The following is a 26,987-nucleotide window of genomic DNA, read 5'->3' on the forward strand; positions in this document are numbered from 1 at the left end:
ACAGTATTGTAACACTGTACAGAATAAGGTCAAACACATCAGGTGACCTCTCAGCTCCGTGTTTTCTTCCCTTGGGAGCTATGGAGCCATGTTGTCTCTTGTCCCAGCAGCTGCAGAGCTCGTGTCCTGGGACTCCACTTCACCACTGTTCGGTGTTGAGTCCCCCGTTGCCTGAATCCCACGTCTTCCTATTTCTTGGTTTATTCCCTCATATTGAAACAGTACATCTTCCAGTAGCTTCCTGAAAATGGGTGCCTGGGGAGTTTTTTGAGTCTTGGCAAGTCTAAAAATGTCTTTATTCTACCTTCATACTTAACTGGTAGCTTGGCTAGCTATAGAATTCTAGTTAAATTATTTCCTTTTAATATCTTAAAGGCGTTGCTACCCTGTCATCCAGCTTCCAGGGTTGCTGCTGAGAGCTTGAGAAACTGTTTTCTTTTTAAAAATTAATATATAAGACAGGAATAGAGGGTAACGTAAGAAAAACTCTTGTACATGTTGTCTATTTTCAGCAAATCTAAACGTGTGCCACATGTGCGTCATCTCCCCTTCCTTCTATTCCTTTCCCTTTTCTGTTTAAGAAAGTATTAATACTGCTGAAGCCCCTCTGTTCCTCTCCTGATGATACATCATAAAAGCATTCTTCTGAATTTGTCAGTATTTTTCCCAAGTATGTTTTATTTTATTTTATTCTATTTTGAGGAAGATTAGCCCTGAGCTAACATCTGCCACCAATCCTCCTTTTTTTTGCTGAGGAAGACTGGCCTTGAGCTAACATCCATACCCATCTTCCTCTAGTTTATATGTGGGATGCCCGCCACAGCATGGCTTGATGAGCAGTGTGTAGCTTCACACCTGGGATCTGAACCAGTGAACCCTGGGCCCCTGAAGCGGAATGTGCGAACTTAACCACTGCACCACTGGGCTGGCCCCCTGTGTATGTTTTAATGCTTGTACTGGCTATGAATATATCCATAATATTGTTTTAAAATCATATAAGTGAAATCATACTGTGTATATTTTTCTGTAACTTTCTTTTATAATATATATATATTATATTTTCAAGATGTGACCATGTTGGTGTTGTAGCTCTAATTCATTTATTTTCACTGGTGTATTGTATCCCCTTGTAAGACCAAATTAAAAAATTTCATTTTATAGGGCTGGCCTGGTGGCACAGCGGTTAAGTGTGCACGTTCTGCTTCAGCCGCCTGGGGTTTGCCAGTTCGGATCCCGGGTGTGGACATGGCACCGCTTTGGCAAGCCATGCTGTGGTAGGTGTCCCACATATAAAGTAGAGGAAGATGGGCACGGATGTTAGCTCAGGGCCAGTCTTCCTCAGCAAAAAGAAGATTGGCGGCAGATGTTAGCTCAAGGCTAATCTTCCTCAAAAAAAATTAATTTTAAATAGCTTAAAATGTATGAAGTAGCTTTGGAATAAGGTATAACAAGTAAGGAATTTATATCTTTCAGAATATTTCTTTATGGCATATTCCAATTGGGCTTAATAACTCCTATTTTAAGAAATTAAACTGAAATCTAGAGTTATTAGTTGGATTGATTTGGAGGTTTAGTTGGAGTCAGCTGTTATTGGGGTCCCTGTCCTCATGACTAGGAGGAAAGTAGTGGGTGGCGTCAAGTTCAGGGGCGGATGATATGAAGCCAGATCAGTATTTCTGACTCATATTTAGAAGACCCAGCAGTCCATATGCATTGGGGAAGCCTCATGTCCTCAGATAAGCAGCTCAAGCCAGTCCCAAAGTTCCAGAGAGAATGTGGAAGGCATGCTTCCAAATTCTGATCTTGGCTTTGATGCCTTTGTAGAATGAGGAGGCACATGAGTAAAAAAGTAAATTACTAGTAATGTAAATCCTTATCTGACCTGAGCTTCCTTTGGCTACTGAGCACACAAGGTTTCCTTTCATTGTGGTGGTAATTTTCACATTGTGTAATTTATTACTCATCTCACCATTTTATTGTTGTCAATGACAGAACTTTTCTGAACAAATTGAGATAAAACATGATCTAGAAGTATGTTAAGCATGATTTGATGAAGATTGTGACTCATATCTGTAGCTAAACTGTTAGTTTTCCCTTTAGTGACCAAAACCAACAAAACCTAAAGATACTAATCACTTATTCACTTAATCATTTCTTCAACCTAGTATTTAGAGAATGCCTATTAAATGCTAGTCTAGACATTGGGGATAGAAAGATGCATAAGGATAGTTCTTACTGTCAAAAAATTCATGGTTTAAAAGAGGCATGTCCACAAATAGTGTATGTGCGTTACAGCAGAATGAGAGGACACCAAATGTGACTCCTTTGGAATTGAGAGCTCTTTCACTCTCAGCAGCTAACTCAGTTGGGTCCTCAGTCTGCCTTAAGTGTAGGGAGCACACGGTAATTACTTGAACCACTTTCTCCCCTTCTCAGCACATTCAAGCCAGTCTCTATTTGCTTAGCACCATTGTTTTAGTTGGAAAAGAGCTTCATTTTCAGACTATTAATAAGTTATCATTGATGTATATTTGCTTGGAGACACTTTCTTGAGCAGAGGTATTTTATTGGGCCCATTCTAAGATCTACAGTACAAGTATTGGTTTGGGTTTTTGTGTTTGTGTTGGCTAAGACGGATTTTAACCCTGTTTTTCCCCTTGTAACTTTTGTATGTGATGTCTAATATATTCAAAAGTAAAGAGAGGTGTGATTCCCGTTAGTCAGTTTACAGTGTATTACATTTTAGGTCAAGGGTGGGAAAACTATGATGATTATTTTGAACAAGTTTGAAATTTCTTTTCATTCTTTATAGGTTGTGTTGTGGAAATGAAGGTTTAAGGACAAGTTATTTTCCACATTAGAAGATGGGATCGAACAGCAGCAGAATCGGTGATCTTCCTAAAAATGAGTACTTAAAAAAGTTATCAGGCACAGAACCTGTCTCTGAGAATGACCCGTTCTGGAATCAGCTTCTCTCGTTTTCTTTCCCTGCACCAACCAGTAGGTAAGAGATTACTTGGAGCTTGAAAATTCATCTAGAGGGCTACATAAATTTGTGTGGAATGCTGATTTTTTTAAAAAAAAATTTTTAGTGTTCTGTCTGTCTATGCATCTGTTCCTTCATCCATCTTCTGTCTGTCATACACGTAGAAGTAGAAAATCCAAAAGGTATGAAAAATAGGAAATAACTTTTCTCTTTCCTTTCCCCCCCACTCAGCCACCTCCCTTCCCCAGAAATGTTTTCTGGTAGCACTTTCTTTTGAATTCTTCTATTGGTAGTACCAGGTTATTTAAGCGTGTATCTCATGTAGTTTTACAAGATGGTTTAAACACAAATGGTAGCATACTACACACATCTTTTTTCTTTTGCCTGCTGTTTCTTGCTTTGTTTCCACAATTAAGTACAATGTATCTTGTGTATGTAAGCATGTAGTATGCAACTGCCTTCTTTTAGCTGCAGAGTATCCGTAGAATATATTTAATCAGTTTTCTATTGGTGGACATTTAGACTGTTTCCAGTCTTTTGTTATAACAGATAATGCTGCATACATCATTTCTCGTGCATATAAATATATCTCTAGTATAAATTACTTGAAGTAGAGTTTCTGGGTCAAAGAGTCCGTACGTTTATAACTTTGGTGGAGATTGCCAGACTGTGCTTCATGGAAGCTGTACCAATGTACGCTCTTACCAGCGATGTATGAGGTCTGTTTCCCATACCTTTGTCAATTTAATGCAATTTTAGACTCTTTGACCTTTGCCAATTTGATAGGTGAAAACGAATGTCTCGTTTTTAACACTCTTGTAAAAACTGACAGACATCTAGTAATATAGAGTGACTAGAATATTGAATTCCTATATCCTCAATATCTAGATTGAAAACATTTTATATTTGTTTCTTAACAGCTTTATTGTGATAGGGAGAATAGTGGCCCCCTAAAGATGTCCAGCTCCTAGTCCCCAGCATCTGTGAATATGTTACATTGTAGCATTTATCAGTACTTCATTCCTTTTTGTTTCTGAGTGATATTCCATTGTATGAATATACCACATTTTGTTTATCTGTTCACCAATTAATAGATACTTGGATTGTTTCCATATTTGCTTTATCTATTTTTTTCTTACTTATTTTAAAGTAAATTAAGATGAGCACATTTTCTTATAATAACTGTAATACCATTGTCACTCCTAACAAAATTAACAGTAATTCCTCCTACTTAGTCCACATTTAAATTTCCCCAGTTGTTTTATAGTCCGTTTGTTACATTTAGGAACCAATTGCATTGGGTAGTTAGATTTCTTAAATGTCTTTAATCTAGAATAGAGGTATTCACTCCCCAACCCCTGCAACTATTTTTTCCCCATACCATTAATTATTTTGAGCAGACTGGGTCAGAATGTTCTACCTTCTGGATTTACCTGATTGCTTCTCATCTTGTAACTTGTTCTTTTATTGCCTGTATTTTCTATAAACTGGAAGTCAGATTTAAAGGCTTGATAAAATTAAGGTTAAACATCTTTGGTAAGGGTGTTTCGTAGGTGATGTTATGTACTTCATATTGTGCTGCATCAACATAGAGAAAACATGTGGTTTCATACTAGTTATCATGCTAAGATTGATCAGACATTTGAGTGTGTTTTAGCATCCGTTGATGATTTTGGTCTGAATCACCTATTTCATAAGAGATTGCAAAATGGTGATATTTCTGATTTGATCATTTCTTTTACATTTATTAACTGGAATTCTTCTGTAAAAAGGAACTTTCCTTCATCGATTAGGTTATGTAAAGTAAGTTTTTACTATATTATATTATTAAACAAGGGTAAACATTTAATTCTTTTCCATTATCAATTTTCAGTAATGAAAATAGTGTAATGGTGAGAGAGAAGTCTGTACTGCCCCTCTCCCCCATCCCCAGGGTTGGAAGGACTCTCAGTCTTTTTTTTTTTTAAAGATTTTATTTTTTTTCCTTTTTCTCCCCAAAGCCCCCCAGTACATAGTTGTATATTCTTCGTTGTGGGTCCTTCTAGTTGTGGCATGTGGGACGCTGCCTCAGAGTGGTTTGATGAGCAGTGCCATGTCCGCGCCCAGGATTCAAACCAACGAAACACTGGGCCGCCTGCAGCAGAGCACGCGAACTAAACCACTTGACCACAGGGCCAGTCCCAGACTCTCTCGGTCTTTTAAAAAAAAAAAAAAAAAAGGTGTATATGTGTGTGTGTGTGTATGTGTATTGTGGTCCTTATGGCTTCAATTTGCCTTTCTTTAATGATCAGGGTTATATTTGTTTTTATATGTTTAAAGATTAAGGATTATTGGTATTTCCTTTCTGTGAACTGTCTGTTTATATATTTTGGCAATAAGTTTTAATTTCTAACTTGGACGCAAGTGGATTGGGCCTTAAGTTTAATTTAGTTTGCCGTTTATGTGATAGCATGGATTAGTTGTATATTAGGTAAAATGGCTACTTATTACTGCTTCTGAGATCCTTGGAAAATTAAAGGTAGACTGGTGGGAGAGGCCACACTGGAGATGAACTATAGCATCAGGAAATTGTAAAGCCATTTCCTTAATCCTTGAGGAATTGTCATTGAGTACCACTGCTCATGTTGTAGTAATAAGACTTAGAGGAAAAAGAACATACAAAGGGAGCATCATTTATTATCCAAAATAAATTTTGACCTATGTAAACTGTAGTATAATCTATATGTGCTCTTTTGAAAGACTTTAAAGAAGACAACTAAATGGAGATATATACCAAGGTTAAGGATTAGAAGATTATCATAAAGATGTCACTTCTTCCCAAATTGACCTATAGATTGAAGGCAATTTCAGTTAAAATCTCAACAGCTTCTTTTGGGGGGTGGGGTCGGGGAGTCTTGATAAGCTGATTCTAAAATTTGTATGGGGAAAAGCCCCCTAATAATAGCTAAGTTACTTCTAGAGAAGAAGAAGGGGTGTGTGTCCTTGCTCTATGCAGAGCTGGCTCTTCAGAGCACTGGGGAAAGGATGAGCTTCTCAGGAAATGGCGGTGGGGGTAATTTGTTAGCCATTTTTGTCTGTTTCTTAACCTCTAAGTTTGCCATACTTGTGCTAGTGCCTCGCATTTTGAATTATTATGGCTTTATAGTTTGTTTTAGTTACTGCTTTGTCTCAAAGATCCTTTCAGGTCCTCAGGTGTTTATTCTTTTTGATGTCATTGTTTTTTCTTAAATAGAGAAAGGTCCAGAGGACTCTTAGGGCTGTAAAACGCTGTGAAGTGAATAAGCTGCAGGGTGGCCTGTGGGGGGAATGTTCACAGAGCTCTGTTTGTGTTGTTGCACATGCTTCTGGCCTCTCTGTCCCTTTGTTTGAGGCCACCCTGCCCCTCACTGCTGGTGTTTGATGTGTGACCTGTAGAACCTTGCCTTTAGCAAGCCTTGAGGTACCAGGTGCCATCTCATTGCCACAGTTAGGGATGGGATTACCTAGTTTTATGAATTATTCAGAACTAAGATCAATCTCTGTAGGGAAATTTCTGAGATTGTTCACTCCTGGGAATTCCTTGGATCCATATGTGCTGTCTTCAAGTACAGCACATTTTTGCAGCCAAAAATTGATGTCTGCCAGTTTTGTAGAAACACTAATGCCTTTAGGACTAATCTTTTTTTCTGCTGAGGAATATTAGCCCTGAGCTAACATCTGTGCCAGTCTTTCTCTATTTTATATGTGGGTTGCTGCCACAGCATGGCTGATGAGTGGTGTAGGTTGACACCTGGGATCCGAACCCATGAACACGGGCTGCTGAAGCAGAGCCCGCCAAACTTAACCACTACACCATGGGGCCAGCCCCTTTTAGGACTAATATAATCCTTCATTATTATAAACTATTTTTGTCACCAGAGTAATCAGATTTTGTTAGAGTTTCCAAGCATGGTTGCAAAATCTTATTTGGATTCTTCAATAATTTTTAATTTTTCACCTTATTAAAATTATTTTTGAAGCAAAAGTGTGAAATGAAATCTAGATTAATTCAGGAGTCAAGTTTAAGTAATATACTATTTATTTTTCTTAATAAAATATTTTAAACTACTTTCATGCCTGATTTTATATATGTTTCTAAATTAATAAATAGTAATAGCCAAAACAAAAAACCTTTGCTTATTATTTTTTGGTTCATAAGGATCTGAGTATCCCCATGTGAGGGTATGGTGCATTGAACACCTTCATAGTAGGTGTCACGTTTGTCATCGAGAGCTGCTGGACCAGATGACCTTTAACTGTTTATGAACTATTATTTATTCATTTGCCTTTTAGGGTATAATGATGAACTAGATAGATAATGTCTTTAGCCCTCAAAGGGCTTATAATCCATCTGTAAACCAATAAGCGAGGATAGTGAAGTGTGGTGAAGGCTGTCGCAGAACAGGCGTGAACACAGCAGGAGCATCTCATCGCCTGAGTTAGAATGGAACAGGGTGAACCAGAGGTTTCCTGGAAGAAGTGACATACATTTATTCATTTCATTATGTTTTGAAAGGTAATTCATTCCCATGGTTCAAATCTCAGGAGGTACCAAAGGATGTTTAATGGAAGGTCTCCTTCCCGCCCCTATGCCCCAGCCACCCCAGTACTCCTTTCTGGAGGCAACCAAAGGGGATGTGACCTTTAAACTGACTCCTGAGCCAGAGGGTGGGGGCTGGGATTAGGAGAGGCCTGGTCTGGAGGGAAACAGCATAGGGAAAACCCAGGGGTGAGGAAGAACCTGTCAAGGGCAAAGCTGAAGGTTAGTCGTGTGGGAGGAGGTTTGGGAGATTTGATGGTTCCTGTGGCAAATATTAAGGAGTTTTGACTTTGTTCTAGTATCAGTGGAAACCGTTGAAAGATTTCCTCAGAAAGGACGTGATGGGGCTTTCATTTTATTTGACATTCCAGTTGCATCATGTTGTGGTAGTCACTCTGTCCTTCAGCAGAAATTATTGCTTCTTGAGTCTACGGCTTTTGTTTTTTTAAAGAATATAATTTAGGGCTGGCCTGGTGGTGCAGTGGTTAAGTTCACACATTCTGCTTTGGTGGCCCAGGGTTCGCCAGTTCAGATCCTGGGTGCGGACCTATGCACTGCTTATCAAGCCGTGCTGTGGCAGGCATCCCACATATAAAGGAGAGGAAGATGGGCATGGATGTTAGCTCAGGGCCAGTCTTCCTCAGCAAAAAGAGGAGGATTGGCGGCAGATGTTAGCTCAGGGCTAATCTTCCTTAAAAAAAGAAAAAAAAGAAAAAAAAGAATTCAATCATAAAATGAGACATTCATGTTCCAAACAAGTAGAAAGATAGATAGTACATGGGTAATGTATGGGATAGTCAGAATTACAGATTTCTGGAAAGTATTTTGGAGAAGTTGGTATGTGGACAGAGCCCTGATGGAGGTGGATGATTTAGAAAGGGAGCCAGCAAGAAAGAGAATTGAGACACCTTTTTTTTTGTGGGGTTAGGATTTCAACATAGTAATTTTGGGGGGACGCAAACTTCAGGCCATAGCGCATGCGTGTACAAACGAGTATGTTCATATATCCCCCTTGTTTTAGACAAATAATAACATATATACATACTTCTGCACTTGGTGTTTTTTTTCATTGATTATATCGTGGAGAGCCTTGTATATGTTAGTTTCCTCCCTTTTTTTGATGGGGGCATAGCATATCATCGCTGAATATACCAAAGTTAATATAGCCATTTACCTTTACCCTTTGGATTGCTTCCAGTGTTTTGCTATTGTGTATAATGCAGCAATGAATAATCTTATACATATGAGTGGAAGTGAGTCTTGTACTGTAAATAAAGTATGACCGGATAACTTCTGATAATTCTTCCAGTTTGTGTCAGCAGGCATGAGAAACAAGTGTAATAGTTTGGGAACGCATTTGAGGGAGTGTTGAAGGTGCTTCCCAACATATTTCATGTGTTTTGGGGTAAATTGATAATGCTGCACAGGTCCAGTGGCCTGGAGGCTCTCGAGGGTGTGGGGGTGATGACCACCGAGGGCTGAGTGGGGGAGTCAAAATCTGTCCACATGTTGCCCATTTTAGGCAGACCTCTTAGAAAGCTGACGCTTAGAACTGTGGTCTTGTAGGTTCTTGTTGAGTGGATTTGGTGAAAGCATTGTTTCAGGGAGATTGCTTTGTAAGTAGGGTGAATGATAGATTGGAAAGAGCAGGAAAGAAGAAACTAGGGCAGGACCGCCAGTGTGCGGCACCTGCAGTAATATGACCACCATGTGATGAAGGTCTGGATTTCCATACCTAGATAGGAAGTGAAAAGTCCTGCATCCTTGTAAACTGATGTATCCAGCTAACAGAACATTATATGGAATAATATTATCTTAAAAGTTCTTTAGTTTTAAACTGATGTTTGATTTGAGCATTAATACTGAGCTAAGAGTTCTAGATTTGAGGAGCAGTGTTGAGCAATATAGTGACAGCTTGAATGCTTGTTAAGAATGAGAACCATTTGCCAAGAGGTGCAGTGATTTTGTGTGGAGAATGGCGACTGGGAAGCATGGTAGGGGAGCATAGACTTTGGAGCCAGACTGACCTTGCCTTGCAGCTCGGCTCCACTGCTGCCTAGCTTTGTGAACTTGGGCAGGCTCCTTCGTCTCACTGAGCCTGTCGCTGCAAAATGGAGGTGATATCACCTGCCATGTAGGTTTGTGAGGAGGATAAAACACCATAATCATGTAAAGTGTCTGACTTTCTTCTGTCAAAGAGTAAATACCCATTAATTTAAAAGAAAGTAAGAGCTCTGTCTTGAGAGTGAGTCTGAAATATTTGAGGGATGAAAATGAGCAGCAAAAATTTAACCAATTTTCTGGTGACTGCTTTATTTTAATGGTTGAAAATCTTAGACTCTTTTGAATTAGTTGTGCAGCTGTTTTAAAAATCAGGCCAGACACTGAGTATAGTAATATTTGTCTTTGGGCTTATACAGTGTCCTTTTTATAAAGGCTACTTTTTAAAACCTTTACTGCATTATGAAAATTGTATTATGTATATTGAGCACTAGATGGTGCTCAAATAAGGCAAGAAGGCAGCTTTTGGCACAGTCACAGTCACTTGAACTCATTTTCCTGAGTACCAAAGTAATGCATGTTCATTTTTAGTACCTTTAAATACAGAAAAGCACAAGGAACGCAAAAAAGATAAAAATAATAACAATCAGGAGTAACCACTGTTAACATTTTGGTCTGTGTCCTTTCTGTTCTCGGTCTCATTTGCAGCTGTTTGCATCCTTTTCTATGCATTGTTTCTTTAACTCAGATTCACTCATGTCAGTGTTTTCCTACAACGTAATTTTAAAAGGTGGTCGAATATTCTATCTTATGGATGTCCATAATTTATTTAACTAGTGTTGTTGAACATTTTGGTTGTTTCTTATTTTTCATGATTATATATAAAACTATGAAGAACTTCCTTGTAGCCAAGTCTTTGTGCATATCCCTAGTTTAAGTGGAGTGAGTTCCTAGTAGTTGATTTACTTGTAAAATAGTCTTTTTTTTAAAGTCACACAGTAATCTTTCATTGTAGAAAAGTTAGAAAATGCAGAAACAAAAGGGAAAGTAATCATGTGTTCTCATCACGTAGGGATAACCACTGTTGATATTTTGGTATACTTCTCTACTTTTTTAAATGCACATACCTGTAGATGGACGTGTGTACTTATATCTCTCTTTTCTCCCTCACAAGTATAGGATTGTACTGTATTACTCTTATGTAACTTTTTTGAATTAGTGTATCTGATATATTTCCTTTTCAATAAATGTGAATTTTTTTTATTTACTTCAAAAATTTGAATGCCTCCCATTTGCCAGGCACTGTTTTTAAGGGCTGGAAATCTTGCAGTGAACGAGAGGGACAAGGTGCCTACCCTCATGCAGTTTGTATTTTAGTGGAGGAGATGGGCAATAGGCAAGTAAACAAACTTAGAAGGTCATTTCTGGAATTGCTAAGTGTAATGAAGAAACATAAAGCAGAGCCAGGTCGTGGGGAGATGACAGAATGGGAACAAATACAAGCAGGAGGTCCCTTTAGATAGAGCGTCTCTGGGAAAGCAGCATTTGAACAGAGACATTAGTGAAATCAGGGAGTGAGCCATGCACATTCTGGGGAGAGAGTATTCTAGGTAGAGGGAACAGCGGGTGTAAAGGACCTGAAGCAGGAATAAGTCCCGCATGTTAGAGGAATCGCAGAAAGGCAGTGTGGCAGAACAGTGAGCAAGGGAACGAAGTATGTAGGGACTCTGGCTGTGTTAAAGATCGTTTATGTTGCCTGATATTCCAGAGACAATGCAAGTTTTATTGTCGGTATTTGAGAATTGAGTCTAGTCTGCTATGTTTTATACCTACCCTATAATAGGGCAAGACTTTACTCACATAATTTATCATGGCAAAATGTACGTAACATAAAATTTACCATCTTAACCATTTTTAAGAGTACTTTTTGGTGGCATTAAGTGCATTCACAATATTGTACAACCATCACCACTGTCCACTTGTAGAACTTTTTCATTATCTCGAGCAGAAACTCTGTACCCATTAAACAATAACTCCCCACCCCCTCCCCCCATCCCCTGGTAATCTCCTCTATTCTACTTTCTGTCTCTATGAATTTACTTATTCTAGGAACCTCATGTAACTGGAGTCATAATATTTGTCCTTTTGTGTATGGCTTATTTCACTTAGCATAGTATTTTCAAGGTTCAGCCATGTTGTAGCACGTGGCAGAATTTCCTTCCTTTTTAGGCTGAATAGTATCCATTGCATGTATACACCACATCACAGTGATTTTTAAACTTCAGTTTGGTGTACTTTCTTATAAATTCTTTTATATGTTCTCTGTTTCTCTTCAGCATTATTAGCTTCCCGTCACCACTCTGTTTTTCTTTCAGAGATCCCTCTTACATTTTTAAAAATATGTACATTCAGCTAGGAGGCTTGGCAGGTGTAAACATGATCGTTAATTTAGCAGTTATTTATTGAGCCCTTACTGTGTGCAGGTGCTGGGCTCGTTGCCTTTGGTGCATTTCCTTGTTTAGTTCTCATGTCATGTCTGTGAGGTAGGTACTATTGTTATTCCTGCACGTGAGAAAACCGAGGCTTAGGAACGTTGTCCAAGGTCACATGGCTCGTACCTGACGTGGACCAGATTTAAACCAGGTTTGTGTAGCGCCTGTGACGAAATCTGTTGGCCATCGTGCTACATAGCCTCTATTTGGAAGCATAGACTTCAGTCACAGACTGAGCTTCAAATAAGGGTTAAAGAGCCGCAACATCAAATTATATGATAATCTTTGAGAAAAGAATCTCCAGATCATATATTCACATTTTCAAGCACTTTCAAAGAGGGTCGTAATAATAGGTCTTGATGTTTGAGAGCTATTATTTCCAGTGTAAATGTCGTAATTACATTCTTTACAATTAATACACACAAGCTGATGGATAACCTGTCCAGTATTTTAACCTTCTTCGAGTGGAGCGCATCTTCTCTGTTGAAGGGGAGCTGCCTGGATGCTCCTTTTTCAGAGTTTCTTGATCTGTTTCCTCAGTTGAGAAACAGGAAGAGAGACTTACCGAATTAGGTCACACGCTTTTACCTGACAGGAACAATTAAGTGATGGTAAAATTATTTTTTTCTTTGAATTTTTGATACCTGTCTCCACTTGTCTATTTTTATTCTCTTTGGCACACTTTATGTACGGTTTCATTAGAACTTTTCAGGTTGAAACAGTCTACTCTGTCATTGAGGTGGGCCTGGGATAACGACTAAGTCACCTTCGAAAAGTCTCTTCTGATTCCTTCATCACAAGTTTACTTGAATGGTGAGCAAAATAGTGCACTAAGCCATTTTATTAAGGGAATAAATAATTTGAGACTTTTTTGGCATCTTATTCTCTTAAATTGGGGAACCAAAAGAAGTTCAGTCTTTACATATTGAGTTGAAACCTTTATTTCCTGTTCTTTCATTTATACCTTTCTATGCAAAATCATTTCAGAAGATGCTTGAGTTTGCCTGGGGTTGAGTGCTCCCTTAAACTAAAGGTTTACATGGGGGAAAATTTAACTAGTATTGTTTAAAACTTTAAAATAACGGGACAAATGAGTTTAAGTACACCCTTCTTTCCTTTTCTCACTGTGTTGGTTAGAATCTGAAATTTTAAGTCATTTTTTCTGTGAGTTCTTGAGAAAATAAATAGAATATTATTTTGCATGGTAGTTGCTGAAATTTGACATTTTAATAGTTAGAGCTTCTTTCATTTTGGCAGTTGAATGACAGCAGACAGGATTGTGTGTGAATCACATGAATATAAACACCTTTTTGATTCTGTTTGGTGCATTAAAAATTGCTATAATAAATTTATGTGCAGTTTTTATCCTTTGACTTTTTCCCATGAATAGACCCTTTTGAAACATTAACATTCCCACAGTTTAACCACTGAATGGGCTGATTCTGGTTAGTTTTGTGAATGATTTCTGTAATTCTCTCTTTGCTAAGGTAAGGGGAAAAAAACTTCAGAAATGCTTCCATACTTTTCTGAATGGTTACTTGTTGATTTACTCAGGATGTTTTAAACTGAAAAACATTATATAATTTGTCAGGGTATGTCGTGGGCTGAAAATGACGTTATTAATATAAGATGTCAATTTTGAAATCATTTTATGGCAAATTTTCAGTAAAAAGGACTTACGCATTTTCAGTTTATTTTATGAACCTCAGAATTATAGTTATTTTGATTGTTCAGCAAATTTATGTTCAGAAATCTATGTATAATTTTCCCCCAACAGCTTCTGCCCCAGCTGCTTTTCATTAAAAGATATGAACTATGAGTTTATCATCTTTCATCATTGAGATTCACATAGGAGATTAGTGTGCTTAAAAGTAAAGTAAAACCAATCTAAATTACTGAAAGCTGTGAATTAGGGAATATATAATTTAAAACTTTAGCTTCCTGGCCAAACTACAGTTTATGATTTCGTAGTTACGAAAAAGTCATCTGTCTTTCCTTATTAGACTTAAATTTTTCTGTTTCCTTCTAGTTCTTTATCATTCACATAAATTTTACATGATTTTAATCTTTGCATAGATGTAATTTTTCTAATGGATAATACACATATGAGTTCTTTTAGGTATATATAGAAATTCCAAGTAGTTAGTGGTAGTGTTTTAGATTGATGTTATGTGGGTTTGCTTTAATAATGAAGTAGCTAAATTAATATAATTTATATTGAAAGAGTGTTAAACTAGATGTTAGATACGTTTATTCTAATATTGTGACCTTGGACAAGTTACTTAGCTTCTCTGTCTGTTTCTGTCACCTGTAAAATGAGGATATTCTTGTTCCCTCAGTCAACTTCTTGGGGTTTTTAAAAGAAATCAAATAAAATAAGGTGAGCAAACTTTGAATAGTGTATAGATCTATACAGATGCAAATTATATCTAATCAGCAAATTTGTTTGCATATCAACAATTAATATACTAAAGTCTTTAAACACATTTCTTTTGTAGAAGGTTAAGCAATACTTTTCCCAAATCTCCTCCTCCCTTGTTGAAATACTTTCTTTAAAATATAATGGAAAAGTCAGTTTCAACTCAGTTTTAGCCAAACAACCCCAAATTCTAAAATAGTGGAGTTCAAATTAACGAAGTCCTGCTAAGCGTATACTTAGTTGCAGTCTTCAGCTTTTAAAAAGAAGTTATTTTTTTCTGTTGTGTAAAAAAGTTTTCTCAAATCTAATTTTATGTGGGAACCCAAATACTTCTGTATTTGAGAATATATTAATAAGACTTTTTTTGGGTTACAGTGTTATTTGCCAACTGGGAAGCTGCTTTTCTAAGATTATGTATGATTCAACCTCTTTTTTCTTTCTTTAATCCCAGAGGGCCAACACCATGGCCTGGCAGCATCCATTGGTACTTCTTTTTTTTTTTTTTTTTTAAGATTTTATTTTTTTCCCTTTTTCTCCCCAATGCCCCCCGGTACATAGTTGTGTATTCTCCGCTGTGGGTTCTTCTAGTTGTGGCATGTGGGACGCCGCCTCAGCATGGTCCGACGAGCAGTGCCATGTCCGCGCCCAGGATCCGAACCAACGAAACACTGGGCCGCCTGCAGCGGAGCGCGCGAACTTAACCACTCGGCCACGGGGCCAGCCCCCATTGGTACTTCTTATGTTACTTAAAAATCCAAAGTGTAGACAGATGAAGAAGAACAAGACAGATGGCTTGGTAGAAAAGAAGAGACTCGAAAAAGAAAAAAAGGTTCGATGGTGGAAACTGCTAAGGGGTCACAGACGGTTCCTTCTGGTGCTGTGTATTGGCTCTGTGAGATAGGTCACAAGTCATCAATTAGTTCTCAGCCGAAGTGTGCTGCTTCTGTTAGCTCCCCTAGTATTTTACTTGCCAACTAGCCTGTCTGGCCTGTTACACCAGCTGACTAAAATATTGTAAATAACTCTTGCATATTTCATGTGTGACAGTTATCAGGAATAGGCGTGTCATTTATTAGATGACCCATTTCATATATTTGTTTTGGTTGTGGAAACTTGAATTCTTGAACTACACGCTTCATAGTAAATTAGCTTTTTTTTCCCCTACCAACAAATGTTCTTTCTTGTTTATTTGTCAGTTTTGGAAAACTGCTTGCCATCCAGCTGTGGTACTCTGTTGAATGAAAGGATGCATGCTGTAACTCTGAACTCTGGTCGTCTTCTTTCTTTCATGAACTCATGTTGGGGTCTCCCTGAGGTTGTGGGGGAGAGCAGATCTAACCATCACGGCGGCAGTGTTTCTCTTCTCTGCTGTCACCTCGTGAATTGTGGCTGGTGATGTTTTCTGCACAAGTGGCTCATATAGTCGATCGTCTATTTTATAAAGAAGAACTATCATCCACAATTTTTTTTTACCTAATATTTGCTAATTTGTCCCCTTTTTTAATCACAGCCGAACATTTCTCTGTCTTCTGTGCTATGCCATTCTTGAAGTTAAGGCCAGAGTTGTTTGTCATGTCAGAAGATTGTAACACAGGGTTTAAATCCAGAGAAGGCATGAACTCTCGGTGCAGTGGCTCTTGATGTGCCCCACCCTCCACGTGGCTTAATACAAAAGTTGACTGCCCAGTACAATGAAAGAACTTAGGTGGTGTTGAATAGAATTTGTTTTCAGTTTACAGTGGCTTGATAATAATTTGTCAGTTAGATATCACATCTTTTATAAATTCCTCTCTATAGGCCATTTTAGAGGGAAAAATGTCTGTATTTGTCATAAAGGTTCTTATGCTTGCTTACTGTCAACACATGCTTATCTGAGTTGCTTAAAGATCACTGGATTTGGTGTCAAAAGACCTGGGTTTGTAATTTTGCAAATTTAGGAGTAAGTGTGGGTTTATAAGCCACAGTTATACACTTTTGGTGGGAATGGTAATTGGCCAAATGATTCTGGAATGTAATTTTGCAATATTCATCAGAACAGAAGTGTTCATTAACTTAGCAATTCCACTTCTTAGAGTTTATGATGAGATAATTGGACAAGTTCAGAAATGTGAGAAAGATATATGTATAAAGACGTTCATAGCAATGTTTATGATAGCAGAAAATTGCCAACAACCTAAATGTCTACTAGTAAGGAGACTGGATAAATAAACAGAAATGGTGCATCTGCACACTAGACCAATATACAGTCATGAAAAATGATCATATGTTTATAGTCATGGAAAAAGATCCACAGCATATTAAGTGGTTAAAGCCAGTTATCAAACCATTCGTATAGCATAATCTTGTAAAAGCAAAATTGTATATATGTGTGTATTTTAAAAATGTGTATATTTATATAACTCTTTTGTATAGGTTTCTATAGCTTTATTTTTCTGATCCAATTTTTTTGAAACATGTTATTTTGAGATAATTATAGATTCACAGGAAGTTGCAAAAAAATGTATAGGGAAGTCCCTTACATCCTTCACTTAGTCTCCCCCAGTGGTAACATCTTGCCTAACTATATGTCAGTATCAAAACCAGGAAATTGACATGGGTACAGTCCACAAAAGTTGTGATTTCAGCAGTTAGTTATACATGCACTCATTTGTGTGTGTCTCTGTGGTTCTGTGCAGTTTTATCGTGTGTAGACATGAGTAACCACCACAACAATCAAGATACTTAACTGTTTCATCCCAATAAGGCTCCCTTGTGATTTCCCTTATGGCCACACCCATCCTATTCCTTCTCTCCATCTCTAACTCCTGGCAGCCACTAATCAGTTTTCCATCTCTAATATTTTGTTATTTCAAGAAAGTTATATGAATGGGATAAAACAATATGTAACATTTTGAGATTGGCTCTTTTGCTCAGCAGTGTGTCCTTGAGAAACATTCAAGTTGTGTATTATCAGAAATTAATTCCTTTTTATTGCTGAGTAGTATTCTGTCTTGTGTATGTACCATAGTTTGTTTAAACAATGACCAATTGAAGGACATTCGGATTGTTTCTAGTTCTTTGGCTGTTACGAACAAAGCTGCTATGAACATTTGTGTACAGGTTTTTGTGTTAACCTGTTTTTATTTTTTTTGAGATAAATACTCAAGAGTGCAGTTGCTAGGTTGTATGGTAAGTGCATGTTTAGTTTTATAAGAAATGGCCAAACTTTTCCAGAGTGGCTGTTTTCTATTCCCACCAGTAATGTATGTGAGATCCACTTTCTGCATCCGCACCAGCATTTGATGATGTCACTCTTTTTTGTTTTAGCAGTTCTGATAGGTGTGTAGTGTTACCTCATGGTGGTTTTAGCATGGTTCGTTTTTACAATAAATATAAAAACTATTTTCCTTTAAATTTAAAAATGTAGACAAAGAGAACAGATTAGTGGCTACCAGGGGAAAGGTGGGGTGGGGGGTAGGCACAAAGGGTGAAGGGGTGCACCTACAACATGATGACAAACAATAAGGTACAGCTGAAATTTCACAAGATTGTAACCTATCATCAACTCAATAAAAATTAAAAAAAAAACTGTTTTCCTTTAAAAAAGAAAAATTACTTAGATTTAAATTTATGTTCTGCCATTTATTAAATGTTACTTAATAATAGAAGTTTTGCTAGGTGATTAGGGGATATTGATTTCCTTTGTAATCCACTAGGGTTATATTTCTACTATAGTAAAATATTAATGTAAATAAAATCAAAGCAGATCACCTGCAGTTGTTTGACACAGATGTTTTGATACTATTTCAAAAGGTAAAACGACTTAAAAAACTACTAAACTGTGTTTTATACTTCCCCTCTGCCACATGAAGGAAAGACAGGGGAAGGCTGGGGAATTAGTTGTAAGCTGTATTAACAAATAAATATATGCAAATTTGACAGTTTAATACTAGTGGTTTTGTTAGGGGGTTAGAGAACTCACATTTATTGAGCTATGTGCAGGTACTTTCCATGCTTTGCCCTGTAGTCCTCACAACTATCCTACGAGGTAGTGGCATCCTTACCTCCATTTTACAGATGAGGAAACTGAGACTCTCAGATTAAGTAACTTGGCTGGGTCATGCTAACAGGAATGAGGAATTTGGAGTTTGAATACGTGGCTTGAAAATCTGTACTCTTTCCGTTGTCCCAGGGGTGTACATTGTCTTTAGTAATGGGCCACGTGATTGGAGATCCTCGTGGACAGTGTACATGAGTTTGTTAATTGATGGTAATGGGTCAGTTGAGAAGTGGTGCACTTGGTGTGTAAGTATTGAAAGTGACCAGCAAGTGAATCTAGTGGGTGCAGAAACATTCCATATTCTCCCTGTTGGTATTCCTTCCTAGTGTTTCAATTTGGTGTATAATTTTAGTAGAATTAAACTAGAATTCTTAAAGATTGTGTGCTTGACTATGTTCTTCTTTAGTAACAGTTAGTGGTTTATCCAAGTTTGCTGGCCCAACGCTTGGCAGCAGTAGTTAATTAGAGTAGTAGTTGTGAGCACATGGTTACGCTTTATCATATGCACTACTAGAGGCATTATTGTTGTTATTGTTGTTGTTCACAGTATCCTGTTTTTTGCTAAAAATCTCAAAGTTGTTGACATTTAACCATCATATACCTGGGGCACTTCTGTAGGAATTCTGTTAGTGTCTGTTTCTGATTCTGTGCTAATGGCTTCCCATTTTATTTATTTGTTTGTTTATTTTGCTTGGGGAAGATTTGCCCTGAGCTAACATCTGTGCCAGTCTTCCTCTATTTTGTATGTGGGTTGCTGCCACAGCATGGCTGCCTACGAGTGGTGTAGGTCTGCACCTGTGAACCAAACCTGGGCTGCCGAGGCAGAGTGCGCCGAACTTAACCACTAGGCCACAGGGCCGACCCCCAGTGGCTTCTCATTTAATGTAGGATAAAATCCAAACTCCTTAACATGACATTAAGGTTCTTCACTCTTTTGCTCTATTTTACCTTGCCAGCTTCTCTGCTACTTGCACTCCCCAGTTACTTGCCTTTGTCATGGGGTGTGTTCGTGCACTTAGCTGAGGTGGCATGGATGACAGTGATTATTTGAGACAACTTAGAATAACTCAGCTGTAATATTGGTATTCATTGGGGAATGCTGTCGTAGAAGCATGTTAGAGAGGTTGAGGGTGATGACAGTACTCTCCCTAGGGAGATTCCCTTCATGAAATCAAAGCAAAGAAGGGAATAGACTTAGAATATAGCCCAGAAATGACAGTGGTAATGTTTAAGAACTTCTCTATAGTTGTGAAAATTTTAATAACCACTTCCTGGCTGAATTATCTCCATGAAAGTCCAATAAAGGTCCTTAAAACTGTGGAAAAATCCCTAGACTGGTTTCAGATTTTCTTGTTGCTGGGTGTATGTGTGTGAGTGAGTGATTCTTGGGCATAATAGCTCCAGCCCCATAGGTCTCATTGTTCATTGGGGTGTCACCAGCAAAACTGAGATTCCTGTTCTGTGACTCCGTCTGTTTATGTTGCAGCTGGAGTGATATAGTGGTGAAGCCCTGAGCAGGAGGAGCCTGATATGCTGTCACATATAGGGACTGCTTCAGACAGAGCCACACCTGGTCATTGGATCAGTATGGTGGTTTATCTAGAGTTTAGTTCACTTAGCAAAAGTTTGATTGAAGATTGCCAGTTTCGAGTATTTATCCCTAATCTCCTGTTGCTGACATATTTCACATTGACCCGGAGTTGTGGAGCTTGGATACAGTGAGTTTGAGGTACTCTGTATGGTACTCATTTATTTAATCTGTATTGGTATGAATGTTTGCTGCCTTTTTGCCTGCTTTTTGCATGCTTCCAGTGTCCCAAATCTGCTTTCAGAAACAACGTTCGGTTTCTAATTGTAATTGTCTTGGAAACATTGGCATATTTTGCAGAACCGTTTTACTTTTATTTACTGCAAATGATGATTTGTTAGTTGCCTGCTGCCAGCACATCTGAGCTCATTTGTTTAACTAAAACAGTGCTGTGCATAGATGCCTATAACACGCAGCAACAGTTACCAACCACCCCAGTTGCTTACCACCTCATTTTAGCTCTAAATCAAGCAAATGGGCAAGAAGATTATTCTTAAAATGTTCCAAGAAGTTTAGAAAATTGGAAGATGGAGGGATGGGAGGAAAGGAATTCGATTATAACAATCAGCATGTTGCTTTTGGCATAGGTATGTCTGGCTGATTTCCTTTGTAGAAGTAAGCAACACTTCAGAGTGCAGAAATTGTAGGAATCTTTTTTTTTAATAGGTAATTACCAAGTGTTTTTCTTCTGGCGGAGCCACTGTACCAGGCATGGTGGGGGCTGCATGGGTGAATGAAACGTGTTCCCTGTTCTTAGGGTTCTTATAATCTGGGCGCGGAAGGTGCTTCTGAACTGAAGTGGTGATTGGTGAGGAGGTGGTGTCAGTGGTGCTGTTTCAGATCGCAGCCGTATGTGAGGGACCCAGGCCTGAAAGGCCTAATCACAGAATCAGAGAATGGCAAGTGCTGGCTGGCTCACCACAAGAGGGAGCTTTCCAAGAGAGGTGGGATAAGTCCTAGTTTTTCCTGGTTTCTTCATCCTTGAATGAGAAAGAGATCACTGCTTCAAAAAGATAGATTTTACATTTGGAAACAAAATATTAAAGAATATATATATATGTTTGGTTTTTTTTTTTTTGGTGAGGAACATTCACCCTGAGCTACCATCTCCTGCCATCTTCCTTATTTTTGCTTGAGGAAGATTAGGTCTGAGCTAACATCTCTGCCAGTCTTCCTCTGTTTTGTATGTGGGTTGCCACCTCAACATGGCTGACAAGTGGTGTAGGTCTGCACCTGGGATCCGAACCCTTGAACTTGGGCCACCAAAGTGTAGTGTCTGGAACTTTAACCACTAAGCCATGGGACTGGCCCCTTAAAGAATATTTTAATAAAAAGTTAAACTTAGGGGCAGACCTTGCCTTGAGGTCCGGAGAGTGTGAAGTGTTTCTTGAGGAATGGGGAAAATAATTAATTTTGTCCTCTGGCAATGAAGGGTCCAACAGTGGCGTTCATTCATACAGTGCATTTTAATTAAGTGCTTGATTTGTACCAGGCTGGGGCCACTGTGAGGAACACAGAGCCCACAGTCTAGCAGGGTCAACAGATAAGTAATTGGGCAATCTTGCTATTGTGCGCTCAGTTTTATGATCAGGTTCTTTTGGGGCAGAGACCAGGCTTCTCACCTGGTCTTAGGTGATCCTGGAGGAAGAGATGTCCAAACCAATCTCACTAATACATTAGTCCTTTTTTCAGGCTAATCCTCCAGTGTTGATTACCATCTGCGTCTCAGGAGGTGCCAGGCTCTCTGTGACTGCCACACATTTGTATGTGCTCTTCTTTGTATCTGGAAGGGCTTCCTCTTTCATCTGCCTGACTGACTTCTCTTGCTCCTTCAGGACAAACAGTTACTTCTTCCAAGATGCCTTCCTTGACTGCTCCCGGAGTAGATCGAATGCCCCTCCTAAGATCTCACACTCAGGGCTGGTCTTGATCTTTGTACTTCCCCTGCACCAAATAGTCTGTCTGGTTCTTCATTCCTCCATGTAGCCTGAGGTAGAGGCAGCGTCTTTCACAGAACCCAGCACGGCCTGGGCACCCAGGCACTGTTTACTGAACGAACAAATTCCTGAGCTTCTGAAGGTTATAGACATGTGTATATAATTGAAGCTCTTGGTTCCAGCCAGTTTTAAGAGAGTATTATTGACTGAAGAAAGTAGAAGCAGCCGTGAAACAGATTTTATGCACGTGGTCTGGTTATTAACCTCGTAAAGCTTTTTACAATCTTTTGCATTTTCTGCCTCTTTTATTTTTTGCCTGAGTAACCAGTAAACTGAGAATTGATAGTTCCTACTTCTTGCCAGCTCACTAGTGTCTATTATTAAATCTGACCACAGTGATTATTAATTAGAAGTCTTTTGGTTATTAATAAAAATAAATTTGATTTAGCATATGCCAGAAAGAGGGGCGTATGTGATGAAGAGACAGAGGTGTCGCATAGAATCCAAGATCAGGAACCCAGCTCAGCTGGTTCAGCATGACCCCACTCCCTGGCCATAGCTGACTGAATCAGAGATAGACATCTAACGTAAGCCATGCCAGAGTCTCGGAGAATTTGGAATTGAGATGGAAAGACAGGCTTTCCATATGGCTGGAACTTGGCTGCAAAGCTGAAGCTTATGGGAAGCCATCCTCTGTCCACTGAGAAACAGAGAAAGCCCCTTAGTAAGAAAGATGAATAAAAGAGCTTTGCGGAGGGAAGGAGAGAGAAACAGAAAGGACTCAGGATTCCTGCTGGCCTTCCCATCGGTTCTTGGGACCAGACCTTAAGCCTTGTTGTCTTCCTCAATGCGTATTCACTGCAGTAATTAGTGGGTTTTACCTTTGTGTGTATAATACTCTGGAGCAGCTCTGTCTAATAGAAGTATAAGGTTAGACACATATGTAATTTAAAGTTTTCTAGTGGCCACATTAAAAAAGTAAAATGAAACAGGTGAAATTAATTTTAATAATATATTTAATTTAACCCAATATACTCAAAATATTATAGTTTCATGAATGTAAGGATTAGTAATGAAGTATTTTCCATTAAAAAAAATCTTTGAGGGGCTGGCCCTCTGGCTGAGTGGTTGAGTTCCTGCCCTCTGCTTCAGCGGCCCGGGGTTTCACCTATTCGGATCCTGGGCCTGGACTTGGCACTGCTCATCAGGCCATGCTGAGGCAGCATCCCACACAGCACAACCAGAGGCACTCACAACTAGAAAATACAACTAGGTACTGGGGGGCTTTGGGGAGAAGAGTAAAAGAAAAAGAAGATTGCAACAGTTGTTAGCTCAGGTGCCAATCTTTAAAAAAAAAAAGAACAAATCTTTGAAATCTGGTATGTATTTTATATTCCAGCACATCTCAGTTTGGACTAGCCACATTTCAAGCACTCAGCAGCTGCTTGTGGCTAGTGGTTACCATATTGGACAGTGTAGTTCAGAGATAGCTAAAGCAATCTGTTTTTTTCCTTAGTTTCTCTAAAACTTTCTTGTCAAAGGCATTAATGCTTATGGATCGCTGTTTTTGAAAGTGTGCTTCACCAGCAACAGCAGAGAACGCTAGGTAGGGGGCAGTTTTCAACTAGCCATAGAAGAGTTGCCCATTTGGAGGATTTGCTGTGCCGTATGTATTGGCGTAAAAGAAAACGTAATTCTTAACGCGGTCACCAGGCTCTAAAGCTGGTTCTTGTTCTTCTGAGACCTCTGGTTCCTGGAATGTTACTTCAACTCCTTAGAAGCCTCAGTTTGCTTATCTATAAAAACAGAGTTTATAAATGTCCTGCTCATTAGGAGAGGTTTTCATGGGATTTAAATGTGCTAATAAATTTGAAAGTGCTTTGAAAAACATTGAAAAGGATTTACAGATGTAAAGCATTATTTTAATTTATTAACTAGGAAAAAAATACTGCATTTTGGAGTAAGTAATAGCTACCATTTACTGAGGGGTTACTTTGTGCCAGGCAGTGTTCTAAGTACTTTGCACGTATTATATAATTTAATGATAACATTTTTTGAAGCAAGTCCTCTTATAATCATCTCTCTTTTATGTATGAAGAAAGTAAGATATAAAGAGTTAAGAAAATTGCCTCATGTCACATAGCTAGTAACTAGTTGAGATGGAATTGGAATTTGAATTGGAATGCACTTTTTTTTTTATTGTGGCAAAATATACACAACATAAAATTGGTCATTTTAACTGTTTTTAAGAGTATACTTCTGTCGTATTAAGTACATTCACTTTGTTAACTATCCCCACCATCCCTCTCCAGAACTTTTTCAACCTCCCAAACTGAAACTCCGTATTCATTAAACACTAACTCCCCATTCCTCTCTACCCCCAAGCCCGCCGTTGGCAACCACCATTCTACTTTCTGTCTCTATGAATTTGACTACTCTAGGAACCTTATGTAAGTGCAATCATACAATATTTGTCTTTTTGTAACTGACTTAATTTCACTTAGCACTAATGTCTTTAAGGTTCATTGACGTTTTAACATGTGTCAGAATTTCTTTCCTTTCTGAGGCTGAATAGTGTTCCATTGTATGTGTGTACCACATTTGGTACTATCATTCATCCATTGATGGACACTTTGATTGCTTCTACCTTTTGGCTATTGTGAATAATGCTGCTGGGAACATGGGTGTATAAATATCTGTTTGAGTCCCTGCTTTCAATCCTTTTGGGTGTATATATATACCCAAAAATGGAATTGCTGCATCATCTGGTAATTCTATATTTAATTTTTTGAGAAATTACCATACTGTTTTTCACAGCGCCTGCACCATTTTACATGTCCACCAGCAATGCATAAGGGTCCCCAATTTCTCTACATCCTCTTTAACACTTTTTTCTTCTTTTAAATAATAACCATCCTGGGGCTGGCCCTGTGGCTGAGTGGTTAAGTTCACGTGCTCTGCTTCGGTGGCCCAGGGTTTCGCTGGTTTGGATCCTGGGCGGGGACATTGCACCGCTTATCAGGCCATGCTGAGGTGGCATCCCACATAGCACAACCAGAAGGACCTACCACTAGAATATACAACTATGTACTAGGGGGCTTTGGGGAGAAGAGTTAAAAAAAAAAAAAAGAAGAAGATTGGCAACAGTTGTTAGCTCAGGTGCCAATCTTTAGGAAAAAAAAAATAATGGTAGCCATCCTAATGGATGTGAAGTGGTATCTCATTGTGGTTTTGATTTGCACTTCCCTAAATGACTAGTGATGTTGAACATCTTTTCATATACCTACTGGCCATTTGTATGTCTTCTTCAGAGAAGTGTCTGTTTAAATTCTTTGCCCATTTTTAAATTGTGTTTTTTGTTGTTATTAAGAGTTTTAAAAAATATATTCTGGCTATTAATCCTTATCAGAGATTGATTTGCAGATATTTTCTCCCATTCTATTGGCTTAACTTTTCACTCTGTTGATAGTATCCTTTGATGTGCAAAAGTTTTTAATTTTAATGAATTCCACCTTGCCTATTTTTTTCTTTTGATCCTTTTTGGTGTCATCTAAGAAATCATTCCCAAATCTATGGCATGAACCTTTCCCCTGTGTTTTTAAATCTAAGAGGTTTTTGTTTATGTCTGTCTGTGCCTCCTGTCTCTGTCAGTTGTGTCTGTTTGTTTTTCTATATATGTATAAATTATTGAAGCTTATGTAAAAGCTCTCTCTTTTCTTGCCTTATTTCTTCCTTTTTTTCATTGTTAAACTATTTGAAAGTATTGCAGATAACATGAGACTTCATGTATCTCCTAAAAATAGTCATTTTTCTAAATAACTGTAATCCCATAATCAGTACTGCCCTTGGGACTGGGCAGATGGGGCCCCTGCCTTGTGCTGTGTACTTTGGAGTGCCTTTCTCGAATTTTCCTGAGTCCCACCAACGCCATCCCTTTTCCTTTTCCCAATGCCTGAAAGACAAGGTGCCCCAAGTGCTTCTCTTTTAGGAATCTCATGTTGAGAATTATAGAAAATTTTCTAATTACATCGAAGTAGAAGCTTAACTTTATTTTCCTAGTGTTATTGTTTACTACTACTGTTTACCATATTTTCCTTCTAAATTATTTTTATCTTTATTTTTGTATATTCCTTTCACTGGTTAATATATGCATATTTAGTGTTGTAATTATTAATTACCTTTCTTCTGTCTCTCCAGTACTGAGTTGAAGCTCCTGGAGGAGGCAACCATTTCAGTCTGCAGGTCTTTAGGTAAGGGGGAAAAATGAGTGTGTGTGTATGTGTATGGAGGCACTTATATCAAAATTTCTGTTATAAATTTTGATAGTATACTATGAATTGAATTAATGAAATGATATCTTCTTGATGATGATGGTAATAATAATTACTTTCATTCATGGTGCGCATTGATGCCACTAGAAGGTACCATTCACTTAACAGCGCTGAGACACGTTTGGTTAATCTGCAGAAGTTTTAATGGACTCTGCTAAGCCGTAGACTCTTTCAGCTTGTTCCTTTTGTGAATTTTGAAATACTGAGAAAACTAAAAATACTGAGTTAGTTTTGTAGTTGCATGTATAGTTCATAGAGAATTATAGGATTGTTTGTCCTTTGTTTTGCCAGTTGTACTAACTATATATGCTGTTGTTGGCTACATTAACCAGAATGGTTATCACTCGTTAGTAGGAAAGTGTATTAGGAAGCTTCTTGAATTAGTAATAACAACTTGGTGTTATGGTAAAGCACTTGGGCTCTGGAATCAGTTTATGATCTTAATTTCAGCTCTGCTACTTATTAACTGAGCCTTAATTTCCTCATCTAAACTGCAGGATTCTCGTAAGGAAAAAAGTCAGATAACAGGTGAAATATCCAGTAAATGCCTAGTATCTCATCATTAATTTACCATTTATAGCAACAAATGTTGCCTTTTTTGGGCCTCATTTCTCGAATACTTTACTTTCAAATTGG

General features: G+C 38.2%; 1 protein-coding gene across 10 annotated transcripts in view; it reads left to right on the top strand.

Moving 5' to 3' along the window:
• DYM (dymeclin) overlaps positions 1-26,987 on the top strand; it is a 374,085-nt gene that overhangs the window by 22,781 nt on the left and 324,317 nt on the right. For 4 of the 10 annotated variants that reach the window (XM_070513083.1, XM_044774709.2, XM_070513084.1 and 1 more), the window contains exons 2-3: positions 2,813-3,004; positions 26,218-26,270. In XM_070513083.1, the coding sequence (XP_070369184.1) occupies positions 2,865-3,004; positions 26,218-26,270 (193 nt within the window). In that variant the 5' untranslated portion in view covers positions 2,813-2,864. Of the gene's footprint in view, positions 1-1,166; positions 1,275-2,812; positions 3,005-26,217; positions 26,271-26,987 lie in introns of those variants that run through there. The other 6 variants (XM_070513086.1, XM_070513089.1, XM_070513087.1 and 3 more) reach the window with 3 other exon arrangements.

Source organism: Equus asinus, chromosome 7, assembly GCF_041296235.1.
Source record: "Equus asinus isolate D_3611 breed Donkey chromosome 7, EquAss-T2T_v2, whole genome shotgun sequence".
Taxonomy (NCBI): Eukaryota; Metazoa; Chordata; class Mammalia; order Perissodactyla; family Equidae; genus Equus; species Equus asinus.